We start from the raw sequence: 26,627 nt of genomic DNA, 5'->3' as shown, positions 1-26,627 counted from the left end.
CGACCATGGTGGCCAGCCATAATCAATCAAGAGATTTAAAATGCCCCCAAAAAATTGTTTTACAGACAGAAGAGCAATCATGACATTAAAAACCACAACTGTGACGAAAGAAGTCAAACAAGGCTGTCTGCATGGTTCCTGCTGTGGGCGAAGTCTCTGGAACATCCAGTACAACTCATTATTAAAACTTCCTTTCAGTACTGAAACAAAAGTCATAGCTTTCACTGATGATGCGATGATAATGATTCAGGGACACGTTGGCTTATAGTTAGAAGTAATGGCCAATGAAGAACGCTTTAAAATTGCAGAGTGGGCATACAAGAAGAAAGTTGCCTTCAATAGTACCAAGTCTAAAGTGCTCCACATCTCGTGCAAAAAATCAAAACCTGTAACGGTCTTTCTAAATGGAGAAATTCTTGAGGTAGCCAGTGAGCTAGGAGTAAATAGATGAAAAATTTACCTTCAGTAAGCACATCTCGTAAGTTGCTGAAAAAACTTACAAGTAGTAAACCTCCTAGCTAAGTCGGCAAGGATTAAGATTAAGTGGGGGATTAGGTCAATGAGTGCTGAAAACATATACCGGAGCTATACTACCACTGATATCTTATGCTGCACCTGCCTGGAAAAACACTAAAATCAAAGATAAACAGACAAAAACTAGACAGAGTTCAACGCCTTATAGCCATACGTATAACTAAAGGATACAGGACATCTGAGGACAGCTTGCGTTATTGCAACTCTAACACTGATCTGCTTGAAAATACAAGAATTATTTCTTATATATGAAGTCACTTCCAGAAGATATAATGAAAGTTACAACATCGATCCAAACTGGTACTAACGTCCGCTTCACTACAGTAGGTGGCCTCGTCAAAGAGAACACATATTAAGGAGAAGGAAAGCAACGATTTCCAATTATACACTAACGGAAGCAAATCCGAAAAGAACGTTGGTTGTTCTTTCATTGCATGTAACAGGCAGTCCATTCTGCAAGAATGCTGCTCTAGACTGCATCCTCTCTGTTCCAAACCAAGCAGCATAGAGCAGCATTCTTGTAGAATGGACTTCCTGTTACATGCAATGAAAGAACAACCAACGTTCTTTTCTAAAGGATACAGGACATCTGAGGACAACTTGCTATAGTTCATTCACTTACATATCTCTGGGAATTAGAGCTCCACACTTCTCATCAAATGACAGCAACAATTTACAGGACAGTAGAAGCACTATAAATGGCATAAAAAACCAGAACAACCATATAGCATTAACAGAGCAGACAAGAAATCTGGTTTGGAATCTCACCCCAGAGGAATGGGAAATCAAGTTGTGTTGGGTGAACGTGCATACTGGGGTAACAGGAAATGAAAGAGCAGATCAGCTGGCTAAAGAAGTGGCTAGAAACAAGTTACCAAAAGTACTCGCTCTACTATAAAAACACTTGCAGAAGAAAGAAGCCTGAACTTGTGGGAAGAAGAATGGAAAACATCAAAAAACAGATCAACAGCAACAGAGTTCTTGTCAAGTATCAGAAGCAGACTCCGACTGGAGAAATGTTTTTTCTGCCACACAGATTTACGACTGTCAGCTACTGGACTCCATCGGGATGCCCCTAATACAGCACGTCATCACTTCTGGAGACAAGTGGCCAGTGTCAAAACACGGACTTATCCAGAAGCATTACACAGAATTAATTAAATTTGTCAATAAGATCAACTTCCAGTTGTTATAATGTAACATAAATTACTGATATTGTGTGACTTATATAGTGTTAATATATATATATATATATATAAACATGGATGTAAAGGTCAGAATATGTGTATATGTTGATGTAAATATGAATATTGATACATAAATATAAAGATTAATCAGTACTTGTAAGCTACATGTAATATAAGCATTGTATGCAGTGGAGCATGTAGGAATAAATTGCCTCCTGGTAGATTACTATTAGGAGGAAAATGCAAAACACACACCAGTTTCTTTCATTTTTATTTTGGGCAAAACCCAAATCTCTAGAAAAGATGAGATTTTTCTTCTTGGAATTATTCTAACATGAAGTCTCTCTTTGTCATCCAAAAAATTAGGATTTCTCTTTTTTTACCTAAGGCATTACTTTACTCTGAACAGCTGCTAATCCTATACAAATCACAAATCCCATTGAATACTTCTTTCCCATTTAGCATGATGCCCTCTAAGATCTCCCTCAAAATACAACTTAATGCGGAAGAGAACAATTAAATTGATTAGTGATCCATCTCTTACTAATTCACTCCATCCACTTTTGCACAAATGGTTAGTTTCCACTGAATGCATCTTCTATAAATACTTCCATACTAACTTTTTATCTGAAGTAGCAACATTGTGATGTGAATGTGGCGGAAGGCAACGAAACTGAGAGAATGAATGAAAGCAGAAATAGTGTGACGCAAGGTTCGAAACTCAAAATCGAAAGATTGAATGACAGTGAAAGTTTAATGCAAGGATCGAAAGTACAAAAACTCGAAAGGATCAATGAGAGTGAAAGTGTGATGGAGGGTTCAAGTGTTCAAAAATTCAAAAGAATGAATGACAGAGAAAATGTGATTCAGGATTCGAAAGTTGCGTTGGTTAGGATGAGGCAAGAGATGAAATGGATACAGAATGAAATTAAGAAAATTCGGGAAATGTATGGGAGAGTGAAAATGATGGAAACAAATCATGTTGGTATAAAAGAGGTAAAGAAAGACCTGCGAGTGGTGTTGTATGGTGACTCATTTATTAAAGGTGTGCTGGACGAGAGGATGCACAAGGTATGTTTTTCTGGAGGTAGAATTAGTAGAGTCATTGAGGCATTGGATATTAGAAGGAAGTGAGCAAAAGAGTTGGTTTTAATAGGCATAAATGACTTGACTGAGAACAAGGAGCATGTCAGATTGGATATCAGGAGGTTGCTTAGACAGATAAAAGAGAATAGTGTGATAGAAAACGTGTTGCCCAAGTGTGACAGTGGTGAGATGAGGTGGAGAGCAAGGATTATGAATGGTATGTTGGCTGAAATGTGTGAGAAGAAAGGGGTGCAGTTTGTTAATGTATGGAATGAGTTTGAAGGATGAAGTGAACTATATAAGAGTGTTGGACTGCATTCGAGTGGTTTTGGTGTGAGTTGTTTGGAGAGACTGCTGCTGGAAGGTAGAGAAGTGAGTACAGAGAATGAATCTGATCAAGTGGGATGTGATGTGGAAAAGTGGGAGAGTTAGACGGTGGAGATTGAAGAGGTGGTTAGGAATGAGAAAGTGAGTGGCATGAGTATAGAAAATGAGAGAATGGATGTGCCATACAGACAGGGAAACACAGCGTGAGAAAGGTGCATGCTCCAAGAGGATGTGAATGCATGTGTAGACAGGAAAGGAATGGAATGACTTGGGATCAAGAGAAAACAGTTGGATTTGAAGAGGGTTCTAAAACGAATAAGCAGAAAGGAAATGGCTTCAGTTTAGCAAGGAGAAATCACATCGAATAAGTGGTATTAGTGGAACTAGTTGTAGATCCAGGAATGAGCTGCTGTGTTTGTATACAAATGCTAGAAGTGTAAGAAACAAGGCAGATGAAATGGTTGCATTAATTGAGTCAGTTCACCCAAAAAATGGTTGGAATAAGTAAGACATGGTTGGATGAGGACGACATCCTGACAGGAATAGAGATGGAAGAGTATGATATGTGTTTCGTGAGGATGGAAAGGGTAAAAAGGGAGGGGGGAATGCTATTGATGATAGAGAAAAAGTTACATCCATACAAAGTAGAATGCAAGAGGGGAAATAGTGCCAGTGGTTTTGAGACAGTATTGTGTGAGATAGGGATCAATAAAATAAAATACTTGGTTGGATGTTGCTATAGACCTGGTAATGTGGATGGTAGTGACTATGAAATGTATAATCAAATTAGCCAAGCAAATAAGAAAAGGGTGATTATTATGGCAATGTAGACTGGGATGATGAGATAGCAACTGGAACTAAAGAAAATGAGTTTTTGAGGGACAACTACCTCAGACAGTATGTAACAGATGACACAAGGATTAAGGGTCTGGGAATTGATCATCTCATCAGAGGATGTAATTATAAATGAGGTGTCCAATCAACCACCACTTGGTGAGAGTGACCATGAAGTGATTACCTGGGTGTTTGCCAGCAGTGTGAGGACCTCTGTGAGAAAAAGGTATATGTTGAACTACAAGGTGGGGGGTGATTATGAAGAGCTCAGGAGACAGCTTGTAGGTGTAGCATGGAATAAGGAGTTAGCTGGAAAAGAGATTGATGCAGCTTGGGAAATTTTCAAGAACTATCTAGTAGAAGCAATGTCTGTTTGTATTCCAAGGGTCAGAAGGTTAAATAAGGTAGGTGTGAATAAATAATAATATTTGGTTAACCGATCAAGTGTTGATCAATTTTATTAATTAACTGGACCAACTAGTTTCGCCACACTTATCTGTTGGCTTCTTCAGGGCACTTACATATAGGTTTAAACACTCTCACAATTATGCGTAACTGCAAACCTGATAAGAATAAAAACTGACTAGAATAATTACAAATAAAATAGTATCGAACGTGAGTGAAACACGTATCGCGTGTACAAGATCAGCTAGCTGTTGCTGAGGAACCTTCTGTAGTTTGTATTAAAGTTCATTTCTTCCGTTTTTAAGGCTCTGATTAGGGTTTTCCATATCTCTGGGAGTATTAGGCCTTGATTTCTGTTAAGGTTCACAGTAGAACGGGCGACTGTGGCTGCTTCTTTGAACATTCTTGAATGGTAATCTTCCTCTAAGTAAGGGGAACAGCTTTTGTCCCACTCGATGACATGGTTAGTTGTGGAGAAATGAGACGATAAGCCAGAAATGTCCTGTCTGTTGTTTTTGACATAGCCAATGTGCTCCTTTTGCCTGATTTCGAGGCTTCTCGAAGTCTGTCCGATGTAATTAGAGCCACATGAGCATGGAATATTATAGACTCCAGCATATTTGTAGAAAGGATGGTTGTCTTTTGGAGATCTTAGTAGTTTACGAATAGTATCTATAGGCTGAAATGCTACTCTTATTTTGTGTTGTTTGAGGAGATTGGCGAGCTTGTTGGAGATGCCACTTACATATGGAATTGCAATCGTTTTTATATATTGAATCTCTTCTTGTTCTCTTTGTGGTGGTTCAGAGAAAAGGATTTTATTGACTAGTCTTCTTGGATAGCCGTTCAAGTACAGATTGTTGGAAATAAATTTTAACTCATCTTGAAGGGTCTTGTTGTCTGTTGTGATGCAAATAGCTCTTTTCTTTAACATGTGTATAATGCTGAGTTTATGTGATATGTGGTGAGAGGAGTTGAAATGTAGGTAGCGACCTGTATTGGTCGGTTTTCTGTACACCGATAAATTTAAACTGCCATCAGTTTGTTTTTTGATTAAGATGTCTAAAAACGGAAGTTGTTTTTCTCTTTCAAGTTCCAGAGTGAATTTAATAGAATGATGGAAAGCATTGATCTTTTTGAGAAAATCATATATGTCATCTTTGTTATTGCTCCATATGATGAAGATATCGTCCACATATCTAAACCAAATTTTAGGTCTAGGAAAAATTTGTGATAGGATTTTGTTTTCTAAGTCTTCCATAAAGAGGTCAGCACATGAAGGTGAGAGTGGGCTTCCCATTGCCAAGCCTGTTAACTGTTGATAGATTTTATTTTTCCAAGAAAAATAATTGGAGTTTAGGCAGTGAGCAAACAATACGGTTATATCTCGTGGGAACAAGGTACTTAAGATGTCAATGACCTCTACTACGAGAACGTTTGTAAAGAGAGAGGTGACATCTAAGTTGGCTAGAAGATCATTATCTGATATCTTGATGTTTTTTAGCTTTTCTACGAAATGTCCAGAGTTTTTGATGTAACTCTCTGACTTGTGGATGTATTGCTGCAATCGTTGATGCAATCAACTCGCCCACCTACTTATTGTCAAAACATCTCTCGAAACTCCTACAGCAATACATCCACAAGTCAGAGAGTTACATCAAAAACTCTGGACATTTCATAGAAAAGCTAAAAAACATCAAGATATCGGATAATGATCTTCTAGCCAGCTTAGATGTCACCTCTCTCTTTACAAACGTTCCCGTAGTAGAGGTCATTGACATCTTAAGTACCTTGTTCCCACGAGATATAACCGTATTGTTTGCTCACTGCCTAAACTCCAATTATTTTTCTTGGAAAAATAAAATCTGTTAACAGGCTTGGCAATGGGAAGCCCACTCTCACCTTCATGTGCTGACCTCTTTATGGAAGACTTAGAAAACAAAATCCTATCACAAATTTTTCCTAGACCTAAAATTTGGTTTAGATGTGTGGACGATATCTTCATCATATGGAACAATAACAAAGATGACATATATGATTTTCTCAAAAAGATCAACGCTTTCCATCATTCTATTAAATTCACTCTGGAACTTGAAAGAGAAAAACAAACTGATGGCAGTTTAAATCTATCGGTGTACAGAAAACCGACCAATACAGGTCGCTACCTACATTTCAACTCCTCTCACCACATATCACATAAACTCAGCATTATACACATGTTAAAGAAAAGAGCTATTTGCATCACAACAGACAACAAGACCCTTCAAGATGAGTTAAAATTTATTTCCAACAATCTGTACTTGAACGGCTATCCAAGAAGACTAGTCAATAAAATCCTTTTCTCTGAACCACCACAAAGAGAACAAGAAGAGATTCAATATATAAAAACGATTGCAATTCTGTATGTAAGTGGCATCTCCAACAAGCTCGCCAATCTCCTCAAACAACACAAAATAAGAGTAGCATTTCAGCCTATAGATACTATTCGTAAACTACTAAGATCTCCAAAAGACAACCATCCTTTCTACAAATATGCTGGAGTCTATAATATTCCATGCTCATGTGGCTCTAATTACATCGGACAGACTTCGAGAAGCCTCGAAATCAGGCAAAAGGAGCACATTGGCTATGTCAAAAACAACAGACAGGACATTTCTGGCCTATCGTCTCATTTCTCCACAACTAACCATGTCATCGAGTGGGACAAAAGCTGTTCCCCTTACTTAGAGGAAGATTACCATTCAAGAATGTTCAAAGAAGCAGCCACAGTCGCCCGTTCTACTGTGAACCTTAACAGAAATCAAGGCCTAATACTCCCAGAGATATGGAAAACCCTAATCAGAGCCTTAAAAACGGAAGAAATGAACTTTAATACAAACTACAGAAGGTCCCTCAGCAACAGCTAGCTGATCTTGTACACGCGATACGTGTTTCACTCACGTTCGATACTATTTTATTTGTAATTTTGTATTTATTCTTGTCAGTTTTGCAGTTACGCATAATTGTGAGAGTGTTTAAACCTATATGTAAGTGCCCTGAAGAAGCCAACAGATAAGTGTGGCGAAACTAGTTGGTCCAGTTAATTAATAAAATTGATCAACACTTGATCGGTTAACCAAATATTATTATTTACTAATTTATGATCAAGAAAACAACCTTCATGATGAAGGTAGGTGTGAAAAGGATGAATAAAGAGATTAAGCATGCAATACAGATAAAAAAGGCATTATGGAGGCAGCATAAGAGAAGTGGTCATAACTAATTCCATGAGGATTACAAAAGACTAGGGAAGATGGGTGACTTGGTTGGTAAAGGTAGCAAAAGTGAGATATGAGCAGCAGTTAGCTAATGAAGCCAAAAAGAATCCTAGGAAGTTCTTTCAATATGTAGCCAGCTTAAAAAAAAGAGTGATTATTGAAGGATAACATTGATTGGAGAAAATGGCACAGAGTATCTCCACTATATCTTCAGCTGTTGCAGAAGATATAGTGGAGATACAGTGGTATCTCGCTAATTCGAACCTCTTTAGTCCAAACCCTCCAGTAATCCAAACTGCGGTTTGAAAGAAAAAAGTTTTATTTATTACGTATTATTATTTTGTGTACTATTATTTTTATTTAATAATTATTAAATATTATTACTACAGTACAGTAATTTTGTTTCATACTGTCGATTGTACGGTTATACTGGAGGCCTATTTGATGTATAGTGTGTTCACATTTGCTTTTTTATACTGTACAGTACGTACTATATTGTCGGCATGAATCGCAAATATACACAAAAAGAGGAAATTCAAAAAGTGCATAATTTGGTTAAAAATATAAATCCAGATGTTGAAATTTCACAAACAGATATTGCAGAATGAATTACAGGTAGAACCGAAAGTGAAATCAAATCAGATGCTGAAATTATAAATATGACGCTACAGAATGAATTAGAAGACGACGATGACGAACTCGAAGAAAAAAAAAGAGTAAAACATGAAGAGGCAGTTGACAGTTTTAATATGTGTATTGATGTGTTAAGAAGAATGATACGCCATTCCACAAAATTTTTATTGCTGATGCAGCTCCGAGAAGAAGCATTCGAAAAAAGTTTTAACTTCCAAGAAGCAAAAGAAAATTAGTGACTTTTTTTACAAAGAAATAAAAAACTTTTTTTGTGTTATTTTGTGAAACTTTTTTGTGTGTTGTGTACAAGAAAGTGATATTTTTTACACAAATTAAGTTATGTACTGAACTATGCAATTTTATTAAATCAGAATCCTCAATACAGTACAGGTACATGCAAATTAAATTTTTTACTAAAATAAACTGGTGTACTGTATTATTTTTTTTTTGTTTTACATTACAGTACAGTAGCTTTTTTTCTATCAGCTACTTCATTTATTTACAGAATTAAATTGATCTGATTATTTTGTCTTAAACGCTAGTTATTGTTGTCTCTTGGGGAAAAATTTGATAATCTGAACTTTTCGCTAATCCAAATGAGCACGGTTTTTATTAGTTCGGATTAGCGAGATAGCACTGTACTTAATGAACAATTCATAAAGGTCTTTCAACCTTGTGAATGTGACTGCATGGAGAGATTAAGAACAATTGATGATAGGGAGGAGAGACTGACTGTAAGTGAGCAAGAGGTGTATGGGGAGTTGAGCAAATTACATGCTAGATATACGATATCGCAACGTATTCTAAAGGGATGTGCCAGGGAGTTGACATTTGCCTTGACATTTTTTTTAATATGAGTCTTGCACTGGGTCAAGTTCCTAAGGAGGGCAAGATTGTGCCGTTTCATAAGGGAGGTGATAGAACTCAAGCATCAAATTATAGGCCTATCTGTGTGTCAGGTGTTGTGGTTAAGTTGTTGGAGAAGCTTGTGAGGATTAGGATCCAATTCTGGATCCTAGTCCTCACAATTCCCCTTTAGGGTTGACAACAATGGTATTATCTTTGATGGACAGCATGGATTTGCTAAAGCGAGGTCATGTTTTAGTAATCTACTTACTTATTACAATAAGGTGACTGCTTCCTTGGACAGAGGAGAGGGATACACAGTAATATACTTAGATTTTGCAAAGGCTTTTGATAGATTACCACATAAGTTGATAGTCAAAGTAGAGAGGATGGGGTTGGATATGAGATTAGTGCATTGGATCGGAGACTGGCTATCTGATGGGTATCAGCAAGTTGTGTATGGGCGAACAATATCCCGGAAAAGGAGGGGCACTGTGGTGTACCTCAGGGGTCTGTTTTAGGGCCATTACTGCTTAACTTGTATCTCAATGATATTGGTGAAGATTTGGATGGAGATATTCAGTTGTTTGAAGATGATGCAAAGTTTGGAAGAACTATGAAGAGTAGAGAAGATGTTGTGGCCCTACAAGAAGACTTGAATAAATTGAGTGATTGGGCATGGGAATGGGGATGCTAGTTCATGTTGCAAAATATAAGATTTTAAAATTTGGGAAACAAAGATGGGATGCAGAATTTATGCTTGGTGGGGGGATATATCATTGGAGGTGGAGGAAATATGAGATCTTGAGATGATAATGGATTAGGGTCTGAAATTTAGGGGACCTAATGCCAAAAATTCCCACAATACAAAGACTTCTGGGAATGATGCTGAGGATACTGACTTGTAGAAGTAGGGAGATTCTTGTTCCATTGTATAAGGCTTTGATTAGGCCACACATGGAATGTCAAATATGAGGAAAGGTTGAGAAGATGCAATTTACAGAGTCTAGTGGATAGGAGGAAGAGGGAAGATATGATAGAGACCTAGAAGTTAGTAAGGGGTTGTTATAGGATCAATGTTGGAGAGGTTCTGCAGAAAACAGTGGGAGATCAGGGGAGAACCAGAGGTTATCCCTGGAAATTGTATAAAGAGGATGTGAGAAGCAAGATTTTTTTTTGCATGCAGAGTTGTGAATGATTGGAATGCCTTGCCTGAGAGTGTGGTGTTTGCAGAAAATTTGAGTGTGTTTAAAGTGCATTATGATGATGTGTGTATGATAAAAGGACTTCCTAGATAAGGCTTTGATTCCATTGGGTCTTGGGTGATAATCATAATTTTCCCACTCTTTCTACTAACTCCATTGAAATGTGTACAGCAACTCAGCATCCCTTCACAGTTCATCTTCCAATTCATGGAATGATATGTATTTCCTAGTTATATTATCCAGGTCTTCAAATCTGTTTGAAGACCTGTATTTCTTTATCAGTTCTCTACCCATCTATGGTACTAATACTACTGGTTGCCCAACCAGCCTCTTGTGTGGGATCAGCATTAAAAATTAAGAAATATAACAAATTAAAAAATATAAAAAAACCCAAGGTACATCTTTGCAGCCTAAAGACTCCCTTAAAATGCAAATTTGGCTTGCATCAGGTGTTTTATTGCACTAAAGACCATCTTTGTCTGAGAAATAAATACTACATTTATGCTAGCAGAAGCCACATAGTAAAAATTTCTGACTGAACATGTCAAGACTCAACATGCCCAGAGATCACTATGGCTTTTTGTGTGTGTGTGTGTGGGGGTTACTTTGCGTGGAAAATAATGGGAAAGATGGAATTTTAAAGATACTTTATATGCATCATTACATCTGAATGATACCTCTCTATATATAATAAAATAGACCTGTATGTTTGGCTAAGACAGATGAGCTATGTTTCCATAGTATCATTTGTTCTGTTATATGTTTTAGGGTGCTGAGCAATCATTGTCTTTCACCTATAAAAATATCATTCTGAATATTATCAAGAATGATATAATCATACTGTTACACTGTCCATGATGAAGCTGTGACATTATTATATATTGCTATTGCTGTTATTATGTACTTACCAATTACTAATAGTTGATTTGAAAATCTATGCTGGTGGGAAATCCCACTATTACACACAGTTTACCACACCTTAAATATATTCACTGTCTCCACACTTATCACACTCTTGCAATGCATTCCAATCACTAACCACTTTCCATGAAAAAAACTTGCTCCTTGCTCACACTCTCTTTACACAGCTTCCAGGGATGACCTTTTGTTCTCTCTCTGGCTTCACTCATTCTTTGTAAAACCTCCACATTAATCTATTAATAAACCCTTAATAACTCGTATGTTGCAATCATATCTCCCCCTACCTTCTGTCTACCAGTTTTTGCAAATTGCATTTCCTCAATCTGCATGCAATACATCTTCATCTTTTTGAAAACCAGGTGACCATTTTCATACATTCATATGACACATGATCAGCATATAAATATATGTAGCAAATGTTTATTTTGGTACGAGTCATATTATACCTAACAATGCTCAAATTTAAACTGCTCTCCTCAAATCTTTTTTTAGGGCTGAAGGGAGTAGTAAAATTAGGTCAAGTACACCAGTGGATCATAATCCAAAGAAGTTATCTCCATCTTCAAAACATTCTCCAACTCAAAAAACCTCACTGTCTCCTAATCAGAAATCTCTCTGGTCAAGCCATAACCATAATTCTCCCAGTCAGAGGAGTTCTCCACATCCAAAGAGTCCTCTTCATAATCATCGAAGTCCTCCCAGTCAGCCAAGTCCCTCCATGCCATGTCTTGTCCCACCTCCTAGTAGTAACTCCAGAAGCACAGTTCATTCATCACGAGATATAACCAGGACAGCAGCAGCTCACAGAGACAGTGCAGGTATTTGTAATCAGATCTGTTAATTAGAAAGGTATTTGTGCTGATTTTGTGCAATATCATTACATTCAAATAATTATAAGGAAGAATTAAATGTAGAAGTCATGCTCCTTGGTTTATATAAATTATTAATAAAACTATTCAATTATTTTAAACTATATTCTGCAGTTATTTATATTACTGTAGAATACAGAGTGGATTTCACTGACCAGCACGCATTTTTATTAATGGGGTATTTTAAATTGTCAGTCTTCTTCCTGTATAACATAGACTTAGAGAGGGTATAGCCATTTAATAATTTAAGATGTCTGCATACTGAGTTATCTAATAGCTACTTTTCCATTATTCATATCCATACTGGAATTGAAAACTGATAAAAATCAATTTTATATTAAGTTGCTTTTTCTGTATATAACTGCATTGTTATATGTCAGTGATGTTTTACTGAGTAACTTATATCATCAGAACAGAATGCATCATTTTCATAATGATTGGTCGGACATCAACACTAAAGTGTAAAAAGACTTTTGTGTTTGTTGCTTATTAATGCACAATACTTGAATATTGAGGGAGGAATATTTACAACTGGAGGCAAGTAAAGAGCGGCTGATAAATAAAATTGTTTTGAACTTTACTAAACACTGCAGTTTAGTAAAGTTCATGACATGTTTGAATATCATATCTAGACATAAGAGAAACAGTTTGAAAGAAAATTTTTTGAGAGAAAAAAAAATCAAGAATATATATTTTTGTTTTGTTTATATTAGACCTAAAATGAAAAAAAAAAAAAAAAAAAAAAGAAAAGAAAGAAAGAAAGTAATCTACATATATAATAGCTGTAAACAAATGTAGAAATTGTAAGTTATATTTTTCATTGCTGATATACATTTTGAAAGATATTATAAAACTGTTAAGTGGGTTACATTTTTTTCTCTATCTTTAGAACTGTATGATAGTTAATTTTCATATGAAGACAAGAATATGATTAAAATAAAGACTGTTTCCCCTTACTTTATCAAAAACAGATCTGCTCATTTTGATCACAGTAATGTTTGTAATGATCTCAAACTAAAGATAGTTCTATTTCTACTTTTAATATTCTAAGCCAATTTGATACTTGATATGGTAGAGAAAATTTAAATGACGGCAGTTCTGTTATTTGCACTTACAATATAAATATGAAGAATATAGATGTAATCCAGGATGGACATCTATAAAAGACTTTAATATGATTAAAGATCTTGATGCTTTTTGGCAAATTAAACATAGTGACATTTAAAAAAAAAAAAAAAAAAAAAAAAAAAAAAAAAACCTAATTTTCACAATTATAATAAAATTTGCATATTTTAAATCTTTTAGACATGGAAGATACACCAGATGTTGGGGTATTGTCTGAGTCATCTAGTGATGAATCCAGTGGATCTGGCAGTAGTGGGAGCTCTAGTTCTGATTCAAGTGATTCTGAATCTGAACATGAGACTTTGCAGAGGCCAAGTTGGCAGCCTTCGCAAGGTATTGTAGCAGTCATTCAGTTCAGTTTATAGTACTTTAGATCAAGGCCCATATGGGAAATGGAATCTATTTTGGAATGGAATCCTGCTTTCTGTTTATATATTTATATTCACATCATTTTTTGCTATTAGCAAGGTCATCTTTTTCATGTATTTATTAATTCAAATTGTTTTTAACGTGTTCTTTAGATGTTTCATAACAATAAATTAACTGCATCAGGTAGGTTGAATAAGATTTGATGAGTTATTCTTGATGTACATAGAAACTATCAATGGTTTCTCACATCAAAATGTTCAGTTTTTCTGTTTTCAATTGTTCTTAGCCACAGATTTCTTTAAGTTGGAAAACAGTATATTTCCTTTCCAGTTGCTATGTTTCTCTTCTTTGTTGAGGTTGTATTATATTAGTATATTTTAAATTTAGTTATTTTTAAGTGCTAAATGAAACTTCCATTTCAAACATTTTGGGATTAATTCATTCATTCTCTCAAAACTTCAGAAATGATTTTATTGTAGATGGTGTCTCAAAATATACACTGCAAAATTGATACTTCATATTCTGTAATCATGATATAGAAGTTCCTAGATTTCTTATTAATTGTGCTGTTTTATGTAAACATTCACATCAGAATATTAACACCCCCCCCCCACCCCATGGCGTCCTTAGTGAGTGTTAATTGGAATATTTCATGCAAAGTGATGAATACCTGCTGCGGAAAAAGAAAAAAAAAATTCGTGCTGAAATGTTCAGTAATTTTTTTTTGAAATGCATTATATTTATGATCATTCTTAAAAACATCCTTTCAAGCTCGCAAGAGTAAATCATAGTAAAGTATTCCATTTTAGTATTATTTTATAATAATCAAGACTAAAATGTATACTTCTCTAGGTTGCATATTCATTCATTTGTTCTTCATTTGTATTAGTACATATCAGTCAGGCGGCATTTCATTGTCTTTGATATTAATGTGAATATAATATTGTTATAGGGATGCTTTTAAATTCATAATTCCAGAGAGAGAGAACAAACTAACTCATTTTGATTATCCACTTTGCTAATAACATAAAATGTGTAGTCAGTCATTTGGAACTGATGCTAATCAGAACTTCATAATGGTTTCTTCTATTTCATGCTTAGGTGGTAGATAATTAGCTCAGTTATGATCTCACCATCCTGCTTATTGAAGATTTTATTTTATTTTTCTAACTTTGCACTGAAAATAGTGCTACCTACTATGGTCCCACATGTAGGACCAGGTAAGGCCTAACCCCCCCCAACAGTATCCTGTTCTATCCAACTTTAGACCTAGGGATTTGTGAAGTCATTCTCTGGTAAGTCCTGCAAGGTGCAGAGATAGGAATTTGAAATTCTGGAGTGCCTTGAAAAAGCACCATATTTAATCTCCAGAACAAAATTCCTGGATTATCCAAGCCTACTTACAGTGTTCTAGTACTATAAGTTTACAACCATTCGTGGGTAGAATGTTGTTAGGCACATCACAAGGAGCTTTTATTGTGTAATTTTTATGTATTTTATTTATGATACTGCAGGAATCCCTCACTTTATACAGTTAATAAATCCCATCAAAACATGTTAATCGAATATAACTCATCCATGGGCTTTCAAATCTTTTAAAATGTATTTTTTTAAAATACATTTTAAAAAATTTAGTAAATATTTTGTTTTTACCATTTTTATTACCAATAAAAGATAATAAAATGTTTAACACATTGCAAGTTATTAAAAACTGCATAATATGTATTCATAATTATAATATATAAATACAAAACCCAGTCTTTGTTTATAGACTACAAAAAGCATTTCATAAAACAAGAAATGCTTTTGTAGAAATTTTACAACATCTATCTGCATACCAATTCCAAAGAAACACGATGTACAAAATTGCAAGGATTACAGAACTGTGAGCCTAATATCCCATGCATCTAAAATTATTTTCACCATTGTTAACAAACAAATCGAAAGAGCCATAAGCAGTGAATTGAGTGAACTACAGAAAGGCTTCAGAAGAGGAATGGGAACCATTAATGCTATAGTGGAACTAAAAATACTAATAGAAAGATCACTTGAAAGAAATAGGAACATTTACATATGCTTCATAGACTTTCAGAAGGCTTTTGACTGAATGAAACATAATAAAATGTTCAATATATTAGATAAATTAGACATAGAAGATCATTTACTTAAGATTATAAAAATGGTTTACACCAAACAGAAAATGCAGCTATTTAACAATGAGACTTCTGTAGTGAAAATAAAAAGGGAATTTGACAAGGTTGTATCCTTTCACCAAATCTATTTAATATCCATAGTGAGACAGTGATGCAAAAGATTGAAAAACAGAAAATAGGAATTAGTATCAATGGTATAAAATACAACAATTTTAGATATGCTGATGATACCATTCTAATAGCAGAAAACAGAAACAAATTAATCAAATTACTGCAGCTACTAATTGAAGAAGGTAAAGAAGTTGGATTAGACATAAATGCAAAAAAGACCAAATTTATGAAAATCTCAAAAGAAAGCAGATCCGAGCCAGAAATATTCATAAACAATATGAAAATTGTTATAAACAATTTTAATAAATATAAACAATATGAAAAAGCTTAGAAATGGAGGAAAGAGTGCTGTAAAAGGAGTTAGAGATGATAAAGGTGACATAAAAACAGGAGAAAAAGATATCCTTGAAGTATGGAGTAATTATTTTGAAAAATTGCTAATGAAACAAGCAGTGATAGAACAGTGGTAAAAAAACACTCAACAGGCATACAGTCAGGAATACATATCCATACTTGAAGTAGAAAAAAAGCCATCAAAGGCTTGAAATATGGAAAGGCAGCAGGAGTAGATGAAATTCGACCAGAAATGCTTGAAGTATGGTGGTATAAAAGTCTTACAGTGGCTGCACTGCATGGTTCAGAAAGCCTGGACAGAGGGACGAATTCCCAATGATTGGAGTAGAGCTCTCATAGTACCCATATATAAAAAGGGAAATAAAACTGAATTTCAGAATTGCATAGGTATTTCCCTACTGAGTGTTCCTAGTAAGATTTATGCCAGTATACTTGAGAAACGGTTGAGAAGAATTGTGGAAGAAAACCTTCATGAAGAACAAGCTGGATTCAGGCCAAATAGAGGCTGTCAGGATCAGATCTTCACTTTATGACAAATAGTGGAGAAATCATGGGAATATAACAAAGATCTGTATTTAAGTTTTGTCGATCTGGAAAAGGCATATGACAAGGTGCCAAGAGAGAAGCTATTCAATACGCTACAGTTATATGGTGTCAATGGGGCAATATATCAAGCAATACTTAGTCTGTATTTGAGTTGTAAGTCAGCAGTTAGAATTAAAGGAAGTACAGGAAGATGGTTTAATGTTAAATCTGGTGTGAGACAAGGATGTTCATTATCCCCTCTGTCATTCATTATCTATATGGATCACATTATGAAGGAAAGTGGTATTAAACGTGGTATCAAAAATTGGAGATGTTTATATCAGCTCTTTGCTTTATGTGGACAGTGTTATACTTCTAAATAAATCTGCTACAAGTCTGCAAGATTCCTGACTAAATTGAATAACTGTTGTAATAGATATAGTATGAAGGTCAGCAATAAAAAGACGAAGACAATGAAAATGGGTAGAATCGTTGAAAATGTCAACTCCGTTGTGAATGGAGAACCTGTGGAACAAGTAAAACATTTCAGCTACTTAGGCATTTCAGCTACACAATTTTTAGTGAAGATGGTAAATTAATATGGAAATACACAACAGAATCAACAAAGCTTATTCCATATGAATAAATTCATATGGAATAAGAGAGAAATTAGTCGGAACACTAAATTAGCTGTATACAAGACAGTGTTCAAACCAGTTTTAACTTATGGATCTGAGAGCTGGGTCAGAAGTAAAACACTTGACCAAAGACTAGAGACTGCAGATATGAGAGTCCTGAGAAAGATTAGAGGCATGAACAGATGGCATCAATGGCAATATCATATTAAAAATGAGGATATTAGGAAAGAACTTGACATTGTCAGCATCCAGGAATGTGTTAGCAGAGCTAATCTCAGGTGGTATGGTCACTTAAACAGAATGGGCGAGTAAAGATTAGCAAAACAAGTGTTCTCTGCCAGGTTGGCAGGAAAACGACCCAGAGGAAGACCAAGATATAGGTGGATTGATACGGTACAATGTGCCTTAGATGATAGAAATATAAGATCTGATAATGATAATATTGGAGTCTTGGCAAGTAACAGACTGATTTGGAGGAAAATTGTAGATAGGAAGATAGTAATGATGTAAATTTTTCATGTGGTTCTATCATATCCCGTACACCCCCCCCCCCTGAGTGTACATGGTAGGAATTTGATGATGAATATGAAAATTAAACATACAATAGAATACAAATATTTAAGCACCTACTTGCATTGGAAAGCAAGATGAAGAAATAAAAATAAGAACAGCATAGCTAAAGATGCATTCTGGATAAATAAAGATCTGCTCAGAAGTTCTGTGAGTATCGAGACAAAGAAAAGAATGATAAGAACATTAGTGTGACCAATTTTCACATATGGAAGTGAGACCTGGATATTCAAGAAGAGAGTAAGGCAATAGATAATGTCCTTTGAAATGTAGTGCTATAGGAGAGCTCTGAAAATCCCATGGACAGAACATGTGACAAATACAGATGTCCTACAGAGAATAAGAACACGGAGTCTTTATTACAGGAAATGATCCAGAGAAAGATGAGATTGGCAGGACATTTACTGAGAGGTTCAGCAGGACAGAGGATACTAACAGTTTTAGAAGGAAAAATTATGCGAAAAGGATCAAGAGGCAAAAAAAACGAAGGACATGGCTTGAAGATATAAGATCATAGAGGGGATCACATGGCTATGCAGAAACAAAAAGGAAAGCCACCAACAGAGAGAACTGGGAGGACATGGTGCTGCACCCTCTCACTGAGGAAGCTACATGAAGAAAAAGAAATGATCATACCTGCCATCCTAGTTGGCTAAGTGGTTAGTATATTTTCTCTCCAACTAACAGTCTGCTTCAAATCCTACTGTAGAAATGTATGTTTTTAGAATGTGTTTAGATGAGAGATGAATTTCATCCCCTGGTGTGGTGGAGTCTCACACCAGGGGATGAAATTCATAATGAAGAAGTTCCTTAGTAGGTCCCTAGAGCAATGTTTCCAGACTATTTAAAAAATACAAAAATATATATAAAATAAATGGGGAAAAAAATAGAAAAATATCCTTAGCCTACTTACAGGAATGCACTATTGGTTTTGCAAAAACTTTTCATAGCTGGGAACCACAAAAATAAACTGAAAAAAATGCATTTACAAAAATGGACCTTATATATAATTTTGTTTTAACTAATTATCTCATTACAGTGGTTCAATTATAGTGAAAATGTATTATAATTATTATTATTAACTACATTGATTTTAGGGATTAACTTCTCTTATTTATTAATTTCTCACGTTTATTATGTGGAATAGTGTGCTAAATGTGTTAAATATTATTCAAACTATCAAATAGTGATACATTTATAGCAATCTGACAAAGTGTGTCAAAAATTATATATTTTTTTATGCTTTAACTAGCTTTGACTTTAAAAATGTGTTTTGCTTAATACTTTTAAATGGTTCCAGTGAGCCATTGTATAACTACAATGGCTCACTGGAACCAAAACTGAAAACTTTAGACAAATGTTAATAATGTCATATATGTCAAATTTTATTCAATTCCATTCATCCATTTGGTATTATTAATTTGATTTGCACATCCACATGTGTTGACAGAAACCCAAATTGAACTATACTGTCTTAAGATATCCTGTTGTATATCTTAAATCCCAAATTTTATTATGCATTATTCAAGTAGAGTAGAATTATTGCAAACATTTCCAGAATTGACTAAAATCTGTCTATCCATAATCCTAGAATTTTTTACATAAATGGATGAAATGATTCATATCTGATCATGTGAACTGCACTTATTAAATAGTAAGATGACTGATAGCAGTATGTAAACTAAGGTATCCAAGTAGATCTTCTCATGTAACTAGTATTGATAAATACAGCAATCCCTCGATTAATGCACCTAGTGCATTCTTTAAAATGGGCATATTAATTGAAAATGCAGTAATCAAATATAATAACCTATTCATTCTTCAAATTTCTTTTTTCGACCCTTAATTTTTTTTTTATGAAAAGAAGTATGGTATATCTCAGGGCTTATTTAAAGGAGTACCATGAAGCTGAAAGACAATGAAACATATTCAGAATATAAATTTTATTATTCTACTTCTTAACAAAGAATTGAGTTAACATAGTTTGGCAGGCATTCTGTTTCTTTCTTTCTTTCTTTCTTTTTTTTTCTTCATACATCTGACGGTAATTTGTGACCACCTCCTTATCTGCATTTGCTGCTTCCTCTGTGATTCAAACATTACGTAGGCTATTTCTCTTTTTGAAATGCTCAAACCACCCAGCACTAGCATGGAATTCTTTTCCATCATTGATAGCCCTTTCTTTCAAGGTGGTTGCAAAGAGACTTAATTCTTTTGATTTAATAAGGTCAATGCTTACCCGGATTTGTTTTTGGTTACAATCTTCGATCCATGTAGAAAGAACTCTCTCTAATTCAATCATTATAATACTTTGTTGTTTTAAGGATACTTGCGACATAAGACTGAATGATATAATCACGTAATCACAAGAAAGATATTTATTTAACCAAATATTTCGGTCTGGAAATAGCAGACCATCGTCGGTGGTATTACAAGAACAGTTTAAAAAAAATATATACAAGCTAGAATACTAACAATAGATCGTTGAAATTAGAACATGCCGCGTGATGTTATATCACTAAGTATGAAACGAAATATTTTGAAGTAGAAACATGATTGAATTTGCTATAAAAAAAAAAAAAAAAAAAAAAAAAAAAAAAAAAAAAAATTAATGAGTAATCTTGATTAGGCTTTCCCAGATTTTTGATATAGATATGCAGTCATTACGATTCAGGTTGGGATGATGGAGCAAGGCCTCCACGCTTTCCTTGAACAAACGTTCAAACCTATAACGGGATCTATGTAAGAGGCGCGTTTTGGACCAAAGGATGCTGTGGTCAGTTTCAATCCCGTGTTGAGCCAAACCAGACTTTTCAGGTTTATTGTGAAGAATGGATGATTGATGTTCTTGGATTCTTTTTTCAAGAGAACGTCCAGTCTGTCCAAAGTAAGAGAGATCACAGTTGCAAGGAATTTGATAAACTCCAGGAAGAGATAAAGTTGAGCGTTTGTCTTTAGGAGAAGGAAAATGATAAGACAATTTGTTAATAGGAGAATACGTAGCTGTTAAATCATATTTCTTCAAAATTCTTGCGATAGGTTCTGAAATACCGGAGATATAAGGAATAGGTACTCGACGTATTGAATCTTTGTTGTTTTGTGGAGGATTATAAGATGTAAGAAGACGTTGAATACTTTTTTCAGAAAAGCCATTGAGTTTCATGTGTTGCTGGATAGTAGAAAGTTCTTTCTGTAGATAATCAAAAGTAGAACAATTAGTTTTGGCTCTTTTGATGAGACATTTTATAATTCCTGTTTTTTGACATGGATGATGGGCTGATTCTTTCAGAATATAACGACCTGTGAATGTTGGTTTCCTGTATACTGTAGTTGTAAGAATATTTGAAGATGATCGGATGAGGAGAACGTCTAAAAAAGATAACTGGTTGTTTTCTTCTAATTCCATAGTAAACTTTATGCGATGATGTAAGGAATTAATACTGTTTAAAAAGGAAGATAAAGTGTTTTTACTGTGAGGCCAAATAGCAAATATGTCATCTATATATCTTACCCAAAAAGATGGTAGAGGGAAACTAGATGTGAAGAGGACTTTTTCTAAATGTTCTAAATAAAAGTTGGCTAAAGCTGGAGAAAGAGGACTTCCCATGGCTGTTCCTTCTACTTGGCTATAAAATTTGTTTTGACATATGAAATAACCAGAATGTATAACGAAATCGAATAGTTTTATAATATCTTGAGGAAAGATGTCAGCAAGTAGTTTTAAAGTTTCCTTAAGAGGTACATTGGTGTATAAAGATTCTATATCAAAACTAACCATAAGATCTGTAGGTTGTAATGAGACATCTTTTAATTTTTCTAAGAAATCTGAGGAGTTTTTTAAAAAAGAACTCGAGTTGCCAATGTAAGATTTCAGTAATTTAGCTAGATATTTGGCTATACGGTAAGTAGGAGAATCAATGCAATCTACTATTGGACGAAGAGGATAGTCAATCTTATGGATTTTTGGAAGGCCATAAAATCTAGGAGGTCTTGCAAAATGAGTTTTAAGTCTTTCAATTGTGTCTTTATCCAAACTGATGACTTCATCAAGGAGAGAATTTAATTTCTTTAGTTGTCTGTTGGTTGGATTATAATCAATTTCTTGATATGTGGAGCGATCTCGAAGCAAAAGAGAAAGTTTTCTTCTGTAATTTACTGAGTCCATAACTACTGTTGCTTTTCCCTTGTCAGCTTTAGTGATAATGAGGTGATTATTTTTTCTCAAGGACTGTAAAGATTTCATTTCAGAAGGAGATATGTTAGAAGGAGGAAGTTTAGCCTTAAGTAGAGAAGAAGCGACTTCTAGGCGAAGAGCATTAGCTTTATCGCTGGTTAGATGATTAAGATTCCTTTCAATGTTAACTAGGAAATCTAGATATGGTATTTTATTTGGAACAATAGAAAAATCATGTCCTTTTGAAAGGATGAGGGTTTCGCTTTTAGTCAAAGGACGTCCGGATATATTTACAATCCAATTATCTGGAGTTATGAATGGCTTGGATTGTTTAGACGAAAGAGCCTCATATTTACGGTTAAGATGTTGACTTAGTTTATTATAAGCACGTTGAGTAGAACGTTTAGCTACATTTAGAACTATGTGAGAAAGATGTGGATCTAAATTTGTGGATATATAGGTGCGTAAATCAGAAGTCTGATGACTGTGAATAGCAAGATCACGTTTAGCAGCTTTAAGTTGATTACGGATTAGAGATAAACTTGTGTTCCGGTAAATATTATGAGCTCCAGGAGATTTTATTGTTTCTTTAATCTTAGCGAAATTGGGAATAATCTTGTTGTCGCGGCACTTTTTTAAGAAATTAATCTTTGCTCGTAACCTACCTTGTATAACTGAAAGTTTTCCTAATTTACCGGTTATTTTGGTAGCATTTTCCCCGTGAAGGATAAGAATTTGTTGTTTTAAGGATACTTGCGACATAAGACTGAATGATATAATCACGTAATCACAAGAAAGATATTTATTTAACCAAATATTTCGGTCTGGAAATAGCAGACCATCGTCGGTGGTATTACAAGAACAGTTTAAAAAAAATATATACAAGCTAGAATACTAACAATAGATCGTTGAAATTAGAACATGCCGCGTAATGTTATATCACTAAGTATGAAACGAAATATTTTGAAGTAGAAACATGATTGAATTTGCTATAAAAAAAAAAAAAAAAAAAAAAAAAAAAAAAAAAAAAAAAAATTAATGAGTAATCTTGATTAGGCTTTCCCAGATTTTTGATATAGATATGCAGTCATTACGATTCAGGTTGGGATGATGGAGCAAGGCCTCCACGCTTTCCTTGAACAAACGTTCGAACCTATAACGGGATCTATGTAAGAGGCGCGTTTTGGACCAAAGGATGCTGTGGTCAGTTTCAATCCCGTGTTGAGCCAAACCAGACTTTTCAGGTTTATTGTGAAGAATGGATGATTGATGTTCTTGGATTCTACCAGATACCACCGACGATGGTCTGCTATTTCCAGACCGAAATATTTGGTTAAATAAATATCTTTCTTGTGATTACGTGATTATATCATTCAGTCTTATGTCGCAAGTATCCTTAAAACAACAAATTCTTATCCTTCACGGGAAAATGCTACCAAAATAACCGGTAAATTAGGAAAACTTTCAGTTATACAAGGTAGGTTACGAGCAAAGATTAATTTCTTAAAAAAGTGCCGCGACAACAAGATTATTCCCAATTTCGCTAAGATTAAAGAAACAATAAAATCTCCTGGAGCTCATAATATTTACCGGAACACAAGTTTATCTCTAATCCGTAATCAACTTAAAGCTGCTAAACGTGATCTTGCTATTCACAGTCATCAGACTTCTGATTTACGCACCTATATATCCACAAATTTGGATCCACATCTTTCTCACATAGTTCTAAATGTAGCTAAACGTTCTACTCAACGTGCTTATAATAAACTAAGTCAACATCTTAACCGTAAATATGAGGCTCTTTCGTCTAAACAATCCAAGCCATTCATAACTCCAGATAATTGGATTGTAAATATATCCGGACGTCCTTTGACTAAAAGCGAAACCCTCATCCTTTCAAAAGGACATGATTTTTCTATTGTTCCAAATAAAATACCATATCTAGATTTCCTAGTTAACATTGAAAGGAATCTTAATCATCTAACCAGCGATAAAGCTAATGCTCTTCGCCTAGAAGTCGCTTCTTCTCTACTTAAGGCTAAACTTCCTCCTTCTAACATATCTCCTTCTGAAATGAAATCTTTACAGTCCTTGAGAAAAAATAATCACCTCATTATCACTAAAGCTGACAAGGGAAAAGCAACAGTAGTTATGGACTCAGTAAATTACAGAAGAAAACTTTCTCTTTTGCTTCGAGATCGCTCCACATATCAAGAAATTGATTATAATCCAACCAACAGACAACTAAAGAAATTAAATTCTCTCCTTGATGAAGTCATCAGTTTGGATAAAGACACAATTGAAAGACTTAAAACTCATTTTGCAAGACCTCCTAGATTTTATGGCCTTCCAAAAATCCATAAGATTGACTATCCTCTTCGTCCAATAGTAGATTGCATTGATTCTCCTACTTACCGTATAGCCAAATATCTAGCTAAATTACTGAAATCTTACATTGGCAACTCGAGTTCTTTTTTAAAAAACTCCTCAGATTTCTTAGAAAAATTAAAAGATGTCTCATTACAACCTACAGATCTTATGGTTAGTTTTGATATAGAATCTTTATACACCAATGTACCTCTTAAGGAAACTTTAAAACTACTTGCTGACATCTTTCCTCAAGATATTATAAAACTATTCGATTTCGTTATACATTCTGGTTATTTCATATGTCAAAACAAATTTTATAGCCAAGTAGAAGGAACAGCCATGGGAAGTCCTCTTTCTCCAGCTTTAGCCAACTTTTATTTAGAACATTTAGAAAAAGTCCTCTTCACATCTAGTTTCCCTCTACCATCTTTTTGGGTAAGATATATAGATGACATATTTGCTATTTGGCCTCACAGTAAAAACACTTTATCTTCCTTTTTAAACAGTATTAATTCCTTACATCATCGCATAAAGTTTACTATGGAATTAGAAGAAAACAACCAGTTATCTTTTTTAGACGTTCTCCTCATCCGATCATCTTCAAATATTCTTACAACTACAGTATACAGGAAACCAACATTCACAGGTCGTTATATTCTGAAAGAATCAGCCCATCATCCATGTCAAAAAACAGGAATTATAAAATGTCTCATCAAAAGAGCCAAAACTAATTGTTCTACTTTTGATTATCTACAGAAAGAACTTTCTACTATCCAGCAACACATGAAACTCAATGGCTTTTCTGAAAAAAGTATTCAACGTCTTCTTACATCTTATAATCCTCCACAAAACAACAAAGATTCAATACGTCGAGTACCTATTCCTTATATCTCCGGTATTTCAGAACCTATCGCAAGAATTTTGAAGAAATATGATTTAACAGCTACGTATTCTCCTATTAACAAATTGTCTTATCATTTTCCTTCTCCTAAAGACAAACGCTCAACTTTATCTCTTCCTGGAGTTTATCAAATTCCTTGCAACTGTGATCTCTCTTACTTTGGACAGACTGGACGTTCTCTTGAAAAAAGAATCCAAGAACATCAATCATCCATTCTTCACAATAAACCTGAAAAGTCTGGTTTGGCTCAACACGGGATTGAAACTGACCACAGCATCCTTTGGTCCAAAACGCGCCTCTTACATAGATCCCGTTATAGGTTCGAACGTTTGTTCAAGGAAAGCGTGGAGGCCTTGCTCCATCATCCCAACCTGAATCGTAATGACTGCATATCTATATCAAAAATCTGGGAAAGCCTAATCAAGATTACTCATTAATTTTTTTTTTATTTTTTTTTTATTTTTTTTATTTTTTTTTTTTTTTTATAGCAAATTCAATCATGTTTCTACTTCAAAATATTTCGTTTCATACTTAGTGATATAACATCACGCGGCATGTTCTAATTTCAACGATCTATTGTTAGTATTCTAGCTTGTATATATATTTTTTTTAAACTGTTCTTGTAATACCACCGACGATGGTCTGCTATTTCCAGACCGAAATATTTGGTTAAATAAATATCTTTCTTGTGATTACGTGATTATATCATTCATTATAATACTTTGATTTCAAGTGGTCTGCATGGATAATGTACTTGAAGCAGCCTTACCTTTCTCTTTGTATTCAGCAGCTTTGCTTAAAATTGCTTTTATAATTGATTTATCTATTTTGTGTACTTGTCTTATCTTTACTCTGGACTTCATTCATTTTTCTTTATTATTTCAAGTTTTTCTTCCAGTGAGATTACTTTTCGAATCTTTTTCACACTTTCAGTCTTTTATTGACTAATTATTTTGCTCATGATTAAAGATTGAGAAAATATTTTAACATAAAAAAAATAAAGAAAACAATTACAAAGAAGGCATGAGATGTGATCACAAAATGCTATGTAATTAGCAGATGACATAAATTTTGGTGGTAATTTTGGAACATAGTATACATACATGGAAATAGTGTAGTACTGTATGCCATTAAAAATAACTTTGTAAAATGTTTTAAATCAGTAACTAAATTATTTCATCCTGGTGAGCAATTTTTTAAAATAGTTAGCCATAAAAAAATTGTATAGACAGA

At 34.4% G+C, this 26,627-nt stretch overlaps 1 protein-coding gene across 2 annotated transcripts in view; it reads left to right on the top strand.

Annotated features, from left to right (window-relative positions):
* Positions 1 to 26,627, top strand: part of Eaf (ELL-associated factor) — a 184,923-nt gene that overhangs the window by 109,793 nt on the left and 48,503 nt on the right. Inside the window, exons 4-5 of one of the 2 annotated variants that reach the window (XM_090402776.1) lie at positions 11,728 to 12,053; positions 13,410 to 13,562. In XM_090402776.1, coding sequence (XP_090258902.1) covers positions 11,728 to 12,053; positions 13,410 to 13,562 — 479 coding nt within the window. The remainder of the gene's footprint in view (positions 1 to 11,727; positions 12,054 to 13,409; positions 13,563 to 26,627) is intronic. The other variant, XM_090402777.1, reaches the window with a different exon arrangement.

The sequence above is a fragment of the Typopeltis vanoorti genome, chromosome 13 (genome assembly GCF_054136105.1).
Source record: "Typopeltis vanoorti isolate ZY-2024b chromosome 13, IOZ_Tvanoo_1.0, whole genome shotgun sequence".
NCBI lineage: Eukaryota > Metazoa > Arthropoda > Arachnida > Uropygi > Thelyphonidae > Typopeltis > Typopeltis vanoorti.
The sequence above is the reverse complement of the archived record's forward strand: the minus strand, read 5'-3'. Positions and strand labels throughout refer to the sequence as shown.